The following is a 12894-nucleotide window of genomic DNA, read 5'->3' as shown; positions in this document are numbered from 1 at the left end:
AGCCCCAGCGGACTGGTGTTTCAGATTCCAGTTTGGCTGAAACAGAGCAGCATGGAGCGTTTGTGTTCCCTTGGCAGGCCCCAGCTCTACTGAGGTGTCTGGAGCTCCAGAGCTCATGCCCTGGATGTGGACCCTAAACAGCAATAACTGAAGGGGCATTTGCAGATCGGGGGTGAAGTCTTGAGGGCCTGGGTGGGTTCCTGCCCTCTGAGGGTGCGGGATCAGCCCGGTGCTGGGATCACAGGCCCTTGGCCTGCTGACCTGCTTGTGTTTGCTTCCAGGTGCAGGTGATCCCGTGGGTGCTGGCAGACAGCAACTTTGTGCGCAGCCCGTCGCAGCGGCTGGATCCCAGCAAGACTGTATTCGTGGGGGCTCTGCATGGGATGCTGAACGCAGAAGCCCTGGCAGCCGTCATGTATGACCTGTTCGGAGGGGTCGTCTACGCTGGCATCGACACGGACAAGCACAAGTACCCGATCGGTGAGTGCTGCTCCTGCCAGGGAGCACTCTGAGGAGATGCGCAGGCTGCAGCCATGCCCGTTGCTGGTCCCTTCCCAGGGCACTGAGTTCTGCAGGACAAGCAGCCAGCAGGACAGACAGCCATCTGCCTCCACCTCTCTGGGAGCAGATGTCCAGCCAGCTTCTTCCACCAGCAGTGTTCCTCACCTCCTGGCTGCGGGGATGCGAGACAAGCCTTGGGGGTGCTGGCAGAGATGATGTGCCTGGCACCTTCCAGTTCCCAGATTATTCCGCAGCAGCTCAAGGCTTTTAATGCCTCTTCAAGTGTTGCTGAAGGGTTTTTTGCCTTGGTTCAGTGCTGTGCACAGACAGTCGGCTGCTAATGATCCTTAGATGCTGCTTGAGCTCTTCCCTCCCCAGAGCAGGGACAGCTGTGGCTGTTACGGTGTTGGGGCAGACTCAAGCCTGCTGGCTGCTGACCTCAGCACTGAAGATGCTAGTCTGTGTGGAAAAACACTGCAACAAACCATCAGGAGCAGTTTTCCAGACTCAAGCTATGGGAAGGCTGCAGTGAGCCCTGTGTTTTGGAAGGGACTGTGAGTCTCTTGGTTGTCACCAGGCAAGAACAACTTCAGTTGGCTAGTGCTGAGCTGCCTGCTGCTCATCGCTGTCCATGGACAGCTTCCCAGCTTTTCTGTTCAAAGCTGGGTGCCCGGGGCCTGGGTTTGGGGTGTGTTCATGGCACTGCTGAATGGCTTTTGGAGACAGTCCCAAGAGACCCCACAGAATTGGAAGTGACCCATGTAGAGAGGAAGGGTCCCCAGATGTGATCTCTGTGCCCCAGAACAGATCCAGGTCTCCCAGCCTCTGTCCTGTGATGCTGGCTGGGTGCTGAGGGGACAACGTAAATGTGCTCTGGGTGGTGCTCTCTGCTGTGCCCATCCCTGCTGCCTTCAGCTCTAGCTGCCAGCACGCAGGAGCGTCATGTAACAGCCAAAGCTCTTATTACTCCAAGAAAGGAAACTCGTAGGTGAGGACAGATAGGATTTTCTGTAGCATAAGAAAACTCTGCTGGAAATGAGTGGTGCAGGAGCACTGCTGACTGGCAGTGAAGATGCAAAAAAGCAAGACTCTGGGATGAGTGGGAGGCTTAAAATAAAAGCTGCTGAGCTGTCTCAGCACTGGCTTATTTCAGGTGCAGGCGTGGAGCTTGCTGCTCCTGCTCCTCCTGTCCTGGTCCCAGAGCTGATGCAGGTGTGGAAAACCCTTTCTGCTCTCAGCTGCCTGCTGTGCCCACCTGGTGGAGGAGGCGGGTGGTGTGTGGGGCTCCTCATCTCCCCAGGCTCCTGCCTTGGGGTGCAGGCTTGGTGTAATGCTTGTGGTCTGTCTTCTTTTAGGGTCTGGCCGTGTCACCTTTAACAACCAGCGCAGTTACCTGAAGGCGGTGACCGCTGCCTTTGTGGAAATCAAAACTACCAAGTTTACTAAAAAGGTGAGGAGCTGGCGGGAGAGGCTTTGGGGCAGCCCAGGGAGTTGGGCTTTTGTGTGTGTGTGATGGGCGATGCTGCTGGGAGCACCCTGACCAGCACAGCCTGCCCTGTGTCCCTGTGAGGGGGTGCTGGTGACCTGCATGGCATGGCCCTGCTGGGGCTGCCCAGAACCACTGTTTTATGCCAATTGCCTGGTTTCTTGTGCAGGTTCAGATTGACCCATACCTGGAGGACTCCATGTGCCAAGTCTGCAGTGCTCAGCCTGGCCCTTTCTTCTGCAGAGACCAGGTAATGCTTTCCCCTGGTGCCATTCCTGCTCCTGGCAGCCCTGTGCAGGGACTTCCTCAGGGAGGAGCAGGCTCCACTCCTCGTGGCTGTGGTGTTCGGGGTTCCCTGTTGTCCAGGCTCCCCTGCTGGGGAGGATGAGGTGTTGAAGCAAGAGCTCTGGAGGCGGCAGAGCCCTCCTGCTGCTCACCGGGGCAGAGGCAGTGTTCCACTGCTGTCCTGAGGCTGCTCAAAATGTAGAGGACGCTGGCTGACCTCTGCTCACTGCTGAAGGAGCTGGGCTGGAGTCCAGCAGCTCCCTGTTGGAGTCTCAATGGGAGATAGAGCAGCAGCAGCATGCTCTGCTCCACCTCACCGGGAGGAGATGGGAGTGGGAGAGCAGCGAGTGCTGGCAGAGCCCTCTGGCAGCATTGCTGGAATTCCCTCCCTCTGCTCAAGCAGCCCTTGGAGCTGCTGCATTGCTGTGGGCAGTGAGACCAGGGAGGGGGCTGCCAGCCCGCGGGCTGCTGTGTGCTGTGTCCACCCATCCTGACCGGCGGCGTTGCCCTCTGCTCTCCCCGCAGATCTGCTTCAAGTACTTCTGTCGCTCCTGCTGGCACTGGCAGCACTCCATGGAGGTCCTGCGTCACCACCGCCCGCTGATGCGCAACCAGAAGAACAGAGACTCCAGCTAAAGCGGCTGCCGGGGCTCGGGGGCCGCCGCGGGCGCAGGAGAAAGTCCTTTTGTTAACCTGCCAAGTGGAGAGCGCACGAGCGTGCCTGCTGGTGCCAGACCCAGGCTGGGAACGCGCTTCCTGAGGACTAATGGGGAAATCTTACATTCACGTTTGCACTTGCTGGTCTTTTTGTTTCTGCACTAATGCACAGTGAATTTTGTCAGGTTTTGTTTGGGGTTTTTGAGGGGGGGAGCACCCCTCAAGTGATTCTGCAGTTCCCAGACTTTGGTTCCTAGTTTGCTGACGAGAAGCAAAAAGGGCCGCGTGTTGAGAAGGTGTTTATGCAGATGCCTTCACCTAGGTTTTTTATTTATTAAAGGCGCTTTTTTACATTCCTTGCAATACTGATGGTAATAATGCAGGTCTCATTGGCTCCATTTTTTTGCAGTTGCCATACAGTGCCTTTCCATTCATTTAACCCCCATCTGAACGGCATAAACTGAATGTTCAGCTGGCGTTTTTTACTGTAACAACAAGGAGACTTTGCTCTTCATTTAAACCAAATCATATTTCATATTTTACGCTCGAGGGTTTTTACCAGTTCCTTTTTACACTCTTAAACAGTTTTTAAGTCGTTTGAAACGAGAGATTTTTCTTTCCTGGCAGCTTTTAACATTATTGCAATTTGTGTCTGGGGGCTGCTGGTGGAAAGTTGTAAATCGAGGTGTTTGCAACAGAACAGGACAGGATTTTTGGATTTGAAACTGGACCGGATAAACGATCTCTGAGCTGCTGTATATAGTTTTAAATAGTTTGTTGCACTTTTTTAAGTTGCACTTAAGGGGGGTTGATAGAGGTTTTTAATCACAAAGTCACAGGACTTACTTTTCTTTTGTAACTAGCTAAAAAAGGGCTGCGTTTCGGTGGACAGATGAAGGTTCATAGGAGCCCTTTCTCTTAGAGGGGACAAGTACTTTTCCTTTTGTTTAAGAAATGTATGAAGTAACGGTGCAGTCGACTGAAATGCTGCTGGGATTTGAGAACTTTATAGTTTTTTTTTTTTTTACTTTCCCCTCTATCGGAAGCTGTGTGCCAAAGAACCAGTGTCATAATTTCTCCCTCTTTCCTGCTGAGCTGATGTTGCATTGTTGCATATCCCAGCTGCTCTTTGTGGGTTTTCGTGAAGCTGTGTGTGAAGTCTCTACCTCATTGTAGTATATGCAGGCAAGACTGCACTCTCCTACAGATGCGTGGAGTAAGCTGTGGTGTAGTTTTTGGCACATAATAAACACGTTGCAGCAAAAAAAATAATGAATCTTGTGCGCTTCCTCTTTGCTCGTGTGCACCTTGGGGATGGGTGTGCTGTCACCTGAGGGCTTTGGGGGGGTACACAGCAGGGCTGTGACTAGGGGCAAGGAAGCGTTTTGGGGTGAAGAGTGGGGTCGGCGAGGTGAGAGGGGGCACAGGGGAGGCGCCGGGCGGGCGTGGGGACCCGGGGAAGCCTAGTGGGCGTGGCCACACCCCCAAACCACGCCTCCTTTTACTTAAGCCCCGCCCACTCCCTCTCCGCCCAGCTCCTCCAGGCCGCCAGGGGGCGCTGTGGGCGCCGCCCGCTCCCGGCGTCCCCTGCCGCCTCCCGCCCTCCCCTGCGCCCTCTCTCTCTCTGCGCGGCCGCCGCCGACATGGTGAGTGCCGGCCCCATCCGCCGCCATCCGCCCCCATCCGCCGCCATCCGCGGCCCCGCTGCCCTCGGCCGGCCCCGGGGAGCTGCGGGGAGCGGGGTGGAAGCCGCGGGACCCCGGGGGGGGAGCGGGCGGGGGGCGGGTGGGGGGAGCGGGGCCTGCGGCGGCAGCGAGCGGTGCCTCCCCCCCCCCCCTTAGGGACGCGTTAGGACGAAGACGGTGAAGAAGGCGGCGCGGGTCATCATCGAGAAGTACTACACGCGGCTGGGCAACGACTTCCACACCAACAAGCGGGTGTGCGAGGAGATCGCCATCATCCCCAGCAAGAAGCTGCGCAACAAGATCGCGGGGTGAGGCTGCCCGGCGCGTTTTCCCTTATCCGGCGCGTTTTTCCCTTCTTTCTATAAGCTTTCCTTTTTTTCCTATGCGTTTCCCATTTTCCTGCACGTTTTCCCCTTTTTCCTGGGTGTTTTCCCTTTTTTGTGCATGCTTTCCATTTTTCCTATATGCTTTTCTTATTTTCCTACGTGTTTTCCCTTTTCCTACACGTTTTCCCCTTTTTTCTATATGCTTTCTCCCTTTTCCTATATGCTTTCCCTATATATTTTCCCCTTCTCCTACACGCTTTCCCGTTTTCCCTATCCACTTGCTCTTTTCCTGCACGCTTTCCCCTTTTTCCTGCACGTTTTCCCTCGTTTCCCCCACGCCTGGTGCTCTCAGAAGTGCCAAGGCCCCCGCGGTGCGCGGTGTCCCCCTGGCAGCCCCGTGTCCCACAGGTATGTCACCCACCTGATGAAGCGGATCCAGAGGGGCCCCGTCAGAGGCATCTCCATCAAACTCCAGGAGGAGGAGAGGGAGAGGAGGGACAACTACGTCCCAGAGGTGAGCTCTGAGCTTGCGGCCGTCTTCCCACACAGAGACTGGGGCCTGCCCATCCTCCTTGGGGTGCCTTCTGTTGCAGGGGTGCTGAAGAGCACCCAGATGCAGTTTTCCCGTTACTGGCCCCAAAAGTCTTTAAATATCGTTGAGGAGGAACTGAGGAGGGCTTGGGTCCAAGGAGGAGAGCTGAAGCAGATTCTGGCCTCCTGTCTGAGGGCTTTTCCTCAAAAACTCCGTGGCGTGGGATGGGAAGAGCAGCTGACTTCCTGTGTTTCAGCTCTGATGCTTGTTATAAGGTGGTACCCATCCTCCATTTTCCTCGCTTTGAATGAGGAAAGAAATAACATGACACAGAAAAATGGTTCAGAGCGGCCTAAAGCTGGCTGTGCAGTAGATGTCGCTAAAGAGAGGCAATTGGTAAAATCCCAGAGGCGGTCGGTAAAATCCCGGTTGGTGGAGGGGCACCACCGGGACCCCGAGCTCCGTGCGGGCGGCGCGTTGCCTGCTCGTAGCTCTGGTGGTCCTCGCACCAAAGTGCCCGCCCCGGTCCCTTTTCCTGAACCTGCATTCGAAAGTGATCAAGGTCTGTTGCGTGGCCTGGTCATTGATAGTGCAGGGAGAGGAATTCTGAAAGCGTTTCCCGTGTTTGGTGGGTCTGCTCCTGTCCCTCCCAAACCCTGTAGCATTCGGACAAGCCGCTCCTCACTGCTCTTCTGGATCTCCTTACTCAGCTGCTTGTAGTGCTGTTACCTTCCGTGCTGTATAAGTGGTCGGTCTGACCATTATCTCTGCTCTTCAGCCCTCTGAAATCGGTGCTGGGGTTTGGTGCAGGGTTTGATTATGTGGAAGACTTATTTTATTGATGTTTGAAGTCTGTATCGGGGAAGAACAGGTAGTTCTGTAGCCCAAGGTGGGGTGATGAGCCCGGTGCCACAGCTCGGTGTGACTCCTTGCTCCTGGCATCCAGAAATGACTCAGGAAATACCAGCAGCTCTGTGTGCTCTCACATCCCCCAAATTCCAGGTGTGACCAGAGCTGTGCTGACCTGCAGAGCTGCCTCCTGCAGTTCCCTGCAGATAGCAGAGCTCTGGAGGAAACAGCGGGGGTGTTTTACACCAGCTGCCTTTCAAAGGCCGGGTGGGGTGGTGCTGGTGGCAGAAGTCACCCTGAAGCTCAGCTCTTCCTGAGCAGCGAAGGAGCGTTGGTGCTGTAGCTGTGTGAGCTGGACGTGGGTTACTCATTGTTTCTTAGCAAGGTACCGGTGTAACGTAGCCTTCTGTGGAAGGGGGCACACAGAGGCCAAGGTTTGGGGTTTGGAGAGTGGAACTGAGATGGTTCCACGGTGTTTTGGTCGGGGTCCTCCTGGCTCATCATGGTGAGGGCACGGGAGCTGCTCACCGTGCTGGTCAGCAGGGCTCACGAGGAGGATGCTGCTGGGCCGTGCTGGGTGGGGATTTCGCAGCGGCAGCGCGGACTTGGCCCCTGGGGCTTCCTGCTGGGCCACGCAGCACTGCCCAACCACTGCCTCGCTTCTGTCCCCAGGTCTCTGCCCTCGATCAGGAGATCATCGAAGTGGACCCAGACACCAAGGAAATGCTGAAGCTTCTGGTGAGTAGCTTGAGCCGTACTCGCTGCGAGGGATTTATTTGCCTGGTGTCGCTGGGAGGGATTTGCCTCCTCCCTCGGCGGGGTTAGGGCTGGCAGCGCGGTGACTGACCCCGGTCTCTTTTCCAGGACTTCGGCAGCCTGTCCAACCTGCAGGTCACGCAGCCCACGGTGGGGATGAACTTCAAAACACCCCGAGGAGCTCTCTGAGGCAGTCGCTGTTATGTCACTTTTCCAATAAACGTGGGAAACCAACTCGGACTGCTTGGTCTTTCGAAGCCTGTGCGCGCAGGGGTGAGGAGGGGAGGGCAGTTTCTCTCGTGGTGCCACATCTGAGGCTTCACTGTGTGAAGAGGACTTGATGCCTTCACATTTGTGAGCGCCTTTTGGGGGTCTTTCCTTGGGGCGTGAGGTGCAGAGCTGTTACTTTACGGGTTTTCCTGCAGGCATGCGTGCTTGCTGCTCTCAGGATGGCGGCGCGCAGCCAGGAGAGGGCGAGCGTGGTGTGTCCTCGCCATCAGCGCCTCCCAGCTTTGTGCTGTGCTGCTTGTGAGTGGGTAGCTCTCAGGGCCGTGCTGTGCCAGAATAAAAATTGCCTTTTATAACCGCATTTATGACTTTTTAGTGCTTACATGAAAGAGGGAGAAATCGGATTTTATTTCTATGAGGGGAACAAACTGGGCTGAGCAGAGCCCTGTGTGGTGGAAACTCCCCTGTGGAGACAAGACCTGAAGCCCCCATCAAGACACCCCACCACTAACAATGTCCCCAGGGTGCAGCAGGCATGGCAGAGCTGTGGCCTTCACCCCCAAGGCTCCTCCCATCCTCTGTGCACAGGCAGAGGACCTGCAAGTCCCTGCCGTGGCTGTTGGCATCATCCAGCACCACAACCTGTGGTCCCGCTGCCCTGGGCACCCCTGGTGAGGCAAGGGGTCTTGGCACAACCACCTGCAGCACTCGGACCCGTGACTGAGGTGGGTTCTGCTGAGGGAACATTTAGGGCCTGTGCTCAAAACCCACACAAGCCCACGAGGCTCCGTGTTTGTACTGGGTGTCCCAGGCCCACCGTGACGGTGCTGACCACAGTCTGGTGGGGCACTGGATCCTACAGGCAGGGCTGTGATGAGAAGCCACTTCCTTTGCTCTGCGTGTTCTTCCAACATGCAGTCACAGGATGACCCTCTTAAGTACTCCATATAAATAAAAAGGCAAAGGATTTGGTCTTTCAGAGATTTGTCTATATTTACGTGTTCTGTGGAATTTAAATAGGAATAAAATGTTTACAACAAACGTAGCCAGGTATTTAAATGTACACTGAACATGCTGAGCTGTAGTCAGGATGAACCAAAGGGCCAAGTTACAAATCCCCTTAAACACCACGGAGATGTAACAGAATTCTCAGCTTAATACCACCAATCTCTTCACTATTTAACTAAAACACGGTGAGAACACAGACTGACAGTAAAAATAACCATCAGTCTGCAGAAAAGTAGGTAAGGCATCAGAGAATCTAACCATGGGATGTTGCTAAACAGAATTGAGTCGCCGTACCGGGCTGACAGCATTTTGGCAGCACTCTGTTAAGCTTTTGATGAGAACAGCCTCCTCTTACTTACAATTTTCTTTTCATTTTAGTTTTCACATCAGAGTAAACTTTGATTTCGTTTTGAATCCAGTATGCTGCGTAACCCGAGGTGCCAGGAATGAAATCACGTAGCTCTCCGACGTACTTCTTCATGTCGCGAGCAGAGGTGTAGCCTGGGAATGGAAAGTGCTGGTCTCACTGTGGGAGCCCTGAGCTACCTAATTTCTCATTTCTCAGCTGAAATTAGAACTATGGAAAATGAGCAGTGCTGAGGGGAGGGGACCAATTCCAGCTGTGCCCTCGGAATTACAGCAAAGGCTGGTTGCGCTCTCAAGTTTCTAATGACTGGAAATTGGTGTCAGATAATGTCTAGGGAAACGGCTCTGATCTACCACCCAGGAAGCTCAACCTTCTTACCTGACACAACTGCTGCACCACTTCTGATATTTGCACATGCCACGCAAATTAGGACAATGAGCAATAAGCAGTTTCCATCAGAAGTGAGCAGTGTCAACAAAAAATGACAATCTTTCAGGTGAAACCTGTAGCCATTTCTGAGTCCAGCAAGAGTAAGGGGGGAAAGAGCAATCCCAAGGGGTGAGTATGGCTTCATCAGCACCCACAGCTGTTTTGGGGCATATTTTCCACTTGTTACAAGGCTACCTATGCTACACATTACCTGTCACCATGTTATTCATCGGGTACTCCTTAAGTGCATGGTATGAAAATTCCCCCTGGGTCGATGCTCTGGAGCCTGGGTTTTCTTCACTGCTTTATTGGAGGAGAAAGTTGTTATTTCCCTCATGTTGGATATCTTCTGAAAGGCAAGGGCATATCCAAATCCTACCATGGAGGCCAGAAATACCTTTCAGACAGGTTCCGTACATCCTCCCTCACATCTTGCTTGCAGTCTTTTCTCACCATCTCTGCTTCGTCCGTCAGATCTTCATTAGGTTGAAGATCTTCATTAGGTCTCTGCTGGTGTCAGCACAGAGTTCGTTTAGAATTGTGCCCTGAGTCCATTTGCCTTGAGGCAGTTTTAGAAATTCTGATTTCCAGCATATTTTATAATAAAGTTATAAAGATTATGATGAATTTTGATTCAAAAGTACTGAGAAATCCCTCCAAGAAGACAGCACACAGTAGGAATTGTCATGGGGAAAGAAAATGCTGCACCAAAAGGGCTGGACTCGGACCTCAGCAACAGGCAGTCCCCAGAAGGATGTACAGACCGGGTGCCTGCGTGGGCAAGAGAGAAAATCCCTCCTGCATGTGCCAGTATTTTGTCCCTGGGTTGTCACACTGAGAGGGACACATGCAGTGCAACAAGTGCAAGAACATTTCATCCTGTATTTGGGTTGAGGGTCCGGGATGAAAACCAGTTGCTACAACTGATTTTTACACCACCTCCTGCAGTATTTCTCATCTTACCTGTTCTGCAAGGGAATCATCCATCTGCTCCCAAATAAAGCCACCAATTTTTCTTCTGATTTCTGCCGTGAACAAAAGTAAATGACGGTAAAAGCACGAAATAAGAAGACTGCCCAGTGGTGCAGGAGCTCACTGAGTGGCATTGCTCCCTAACAGTATAATAGGTGGAGCATTAATTCCTCAGCCCCAGGGAGGAAGAATTGCTCCCAGCACAAGGAAATCCCCCACCCTCAGGGCACAGGGGACCAAGGATTGATGCCAGTTGGCACCCCTGTGTGTACTGGGGAATACAGAGCGCAGCAGCCACCTGATGTTCTCCCTCACCTTCTTGCAGGCAGGCAGGAGGCAGAATGAAGTGGCCCAGAACCACTGACTCCTTCATTTCTGCACTGGTGTTTGCCCAGGCAGAGAGGTAGCAGGAATGGAAAACTGTAGCTCTGCCATCCAAGTACTCCTGGCTCTCATGTATCCTGAAAAAGAATGGTTCCTGAAGGTAAGCCTGAAATAAAAGCAGAACAGAAATAGCTTTGGCTTCGATCAATCTGGAGATACAGGGCTAGGGGGCAGCTTTGGGTAAAACAAGTGTGAAAGGATGTGTGCTGTCATTAAAACTGACCTGCTTGGATGTTTTTGCCTTTTTGCAGGGTGAAAAAGTACCCAAGGAAAAGCTGTTATTTTCTGAGACTCTACCAGCAACGTCCTGTTCTAGCAGGATGTGCCAGGGAATGCTGTGGCTGAAGGAAGGGCTCTGTTTTAGGATCTGCTGGATTCCACTCCCAAAGCTGGCCTCGGTGTCTGAAGGCTTACAAAATCTAAGCCAGTTCTAAGCAATAATGTGTTAAAACAACCTGCTTTCAGCCACTAGGAAAGCCTGGTGCAGAGGATCAGGAGAAACCGCTCCCTTTCACATAAATGTATTTGCGTGATAAGTTACACAGCTATTCACTAGGTGGAGGAAGATCCTGAATAATCTCTTACTTCTGTAGTTCTCCTGTAAAAACATTATCGAGCTCTATTATTTTTATATGAAACAGAAGGAAAATATCAATTCAACTCTTTTCCTGCTGGGTTATTCTCGTTTCCAGGCTTGCTGTCACAAAGTTCCGCCCTGCCTTTTTTTTTTTTTTTTCTTTTTCTTTTTCTTTTCTTGTGGTTACTTCCTTGTTTACCCCATGGCCTTGGGGATGGTGTCAGCTCTGTTTTAGACCCTGTGCTTTTCTAGCATGTCAGGTCAAAGGTAGCGAGAACAAAGCAGCACCATTACTTCGATTTGCACAATTAAAAGCTTTTATCAGTTGGTTCTGTGCAGAGGTCTTGTACCAGCACTAAGTGTAGGTGGGTTTTATTTTTGCTAGTACTACTTGGAGTGTGAATGCAGTTTTATCAGCTCCTACCTTGCTCTGCTTCCCACACAAAAAGCTATGCCAGTATCAGCACCGTCCTTTTCTCACAACACCGTCCCCAGTGCTGGGTTGAAGCCAGCCTCATGCATGGAAAGCTGCATTATTTTCACAGCCATTTTATGTTTTGTTTGGGATAGTTCTAGACACACTTTATTGTAGGTGCAGGTTTTCACATGCACGAGCTCTGTGTCGGAGCAGACTAAGAATAAAACCCCAGCAGACCGCAGCAGGAACTGTACAAGGCACTTCCAGAACACCACCCTGACCTGCAGAGGATGTTTATACCCATTAAATACTGGGCTAACACAACTGTTATCATTATCTGTGCTTTTACTTTTGCTGTCGCTACATAGCTGCATGGCTGAGCCCCTCCAGCATGTCACGCATACGATGGAGGGGGCTAACAGTGACCACAGGCACTTCCCGAGCATGTGCTGGGCAGTGAGGAGGTGGCAGCAGGGGGGGACAGCTGGGGAGAGGGACAACCTGAGGGTGTCAGGGTGGGCGGCATCGCAGCTGAAAAGGTAGTCAGCATCCTGCCAGCGGGTGAGCAACCCCCCGCCAGCCACTGCAGGAGGAAGAACAGGGGTGAGGATGACGGGAGGCAACCCAGTGTGTACCCACACACCCCGAGACATCGTCAGAACCCAATTTGTCCCCACATTGGATTAAATACACACCCCCAACACCAGAGAATTTCCACACACCCCAACACATTTCCACACACACCCCACTGTGTCCCCCCACACACTCCATGTCCCCACACACCCTCAACATGTTCCCATATACCCCAGTGTGTTCACCCACATCCCAGTGTGCCCCCCATGTCCCCCCACACCCCAACACACCAATGCATCCCCACACCTCAGTGTGCCTCCCACCCCACCATGAGTCCCCCTACACCCCGAGACAGCCCCACACACCCCAACATGTCCCCAGACCCTGTGTTTCCCCACATACCCCAATGTGTCCCCACACCCCAAAACATCCCCATGTCCCCCAATGTGCCCCCCCACCCCAGTGTGTCCCCCCACCACCCCAATGTGGGGCACTACCTACCCCTTGTCCCCACACCCATCACTAAACCCCAAACATGTCCCTTCACACCCCAGTGTACCCGGGGTGTCCCAGATCAGGCCCCATTATGGGCCCCACAGCCATTGGTCTCCCCGTGACCCATCCTGGGCTCCTCACAGGGGGTCCCTGCCCCACTGAGGGCTCACCCCACAGCTGCTGAGGGCTGGGCTGGACGCTGCGGGAGAACCAGGCACGGCGGCCCCGAAACATGGCAGGGAAGCCCTGAGGGGTGGTGAGGCAGGACCCTGAGGGGCAATGGCGGTGGCGGGAAACGCTGAGGGGAGCCGGGCAGGGAGGGACCTGCTGAGGGCTCTGAGTGCCTCTGGAGCCCCAAAATAGCTC

General features: G+C 53.4%; 3 protein-coding genes across 10 annotated transcripts in view; 2 read left to right on the top strand and 1 right to left on the bottom strand.

The window, feature by feature from the left end:
- CPEB1 (cytoplasmic polyadenylation element binding protein 1) overlaps positions 1-4021 on the top strand; it is a 34976-nt gene extending 30955 nt beyond the window's left edge. For all 8 annotated transcript variants that reach the window (XM_084532473.1, XM_084532471.1, XM_084532474.1 and 5 more), the window contains 4 exons: positions 282-480; positions 1857-1951; positions 2157-2237; positions 2798-4021. In XM_084532473.1, the coding sequence (XP_084388599.1) occupies positions 282-480; positions 1857-1951; positions 2157-2237; positions 2798-2908 (486 nt within the window). In that variant the 3' untranslated portion in view covers positions 2909-4021. The remainder of the gene's footprint in view (positions 1-281; positions 481-1856; positions 1952-2156; positions 2238-2797) is intronic.
- Positions 4022-4442: 421 nt separating this feature from the next.
- RPS17 (ribosomal protein S17) lies at positions 4443-7311 on the top strand. Its single transcript, XM_084532470.1, has 5 exons — positions 4443-4575; positions 4771-4922; positions 5349-5454; positions 6994-7059; positions 7186-7311. Exons 1-5 carry the CDS (start codon positions 4573-4575, stop codon positions 7264-7266), a joined length of 408 nt encoding a protein of 135 aa, XP_084388596.1. The 5' UTR covers positions 4443-4572; the 3' UTR covers positions 7267-7311.
- A 913-nt stretch (positions 7312-8224) lies between these two features.
- Positions 8225-12113, bottom strand: TERB2 (telomere repeat binding bouquet formation protein 2; the record flags this gene model as incomplete). The annotated part of the gene is made up of 6 exons (XM_084532173.1): positions 8225-8814; positions 9321-9412; positions 9507-9619; positions 10073-10134; positions 10397-10542; positions 11962-12113. The coding sequence occupies 6 exons, from the start codon at positions 12111-12113 to the stop codon at positions 8669-8671; spliced, it is 711 nt and encodes a 236-aa protein (XP_084388299.1). The 3' UTR covers positions 8225-8668.
- Positions 12114-12894: the final 781 nt, after the last annotated feature.

This window comes from Aythya ferina, assembly GCF_964211825.1.
Source record: "Aythya ferina genome assembly, chromosome: 11".
Lineage (NCBI taxonomy): Eukaryota > Metazoa > Chordata > Aves > Anseriformes > Anatidae > Aythya > Aythya ferina.
This window is presented reverse-complemented; position numbering and strand designations above follow the sequence as displayed.

Bases quoted from the DNA above. Each gene is read 5' to 3' on its own strand.
- RPS17 (XM_084532470.1), top strand. The intron at 4,923-5,348 runs GTGAGGCTGCCC...CGTGTCCCACAG, and splicing joins CTGCGCAACAAGATCGCGGG to GTATGTCACCCACCTGATGA. The intron at 5,455-6,993 runs GTGAGCTCTGAG...TTCTGTCCCCAG, and splicing joins GGGACAACTACGTCCCAGAG to GTCTCTGCCCTCGATCAGGA.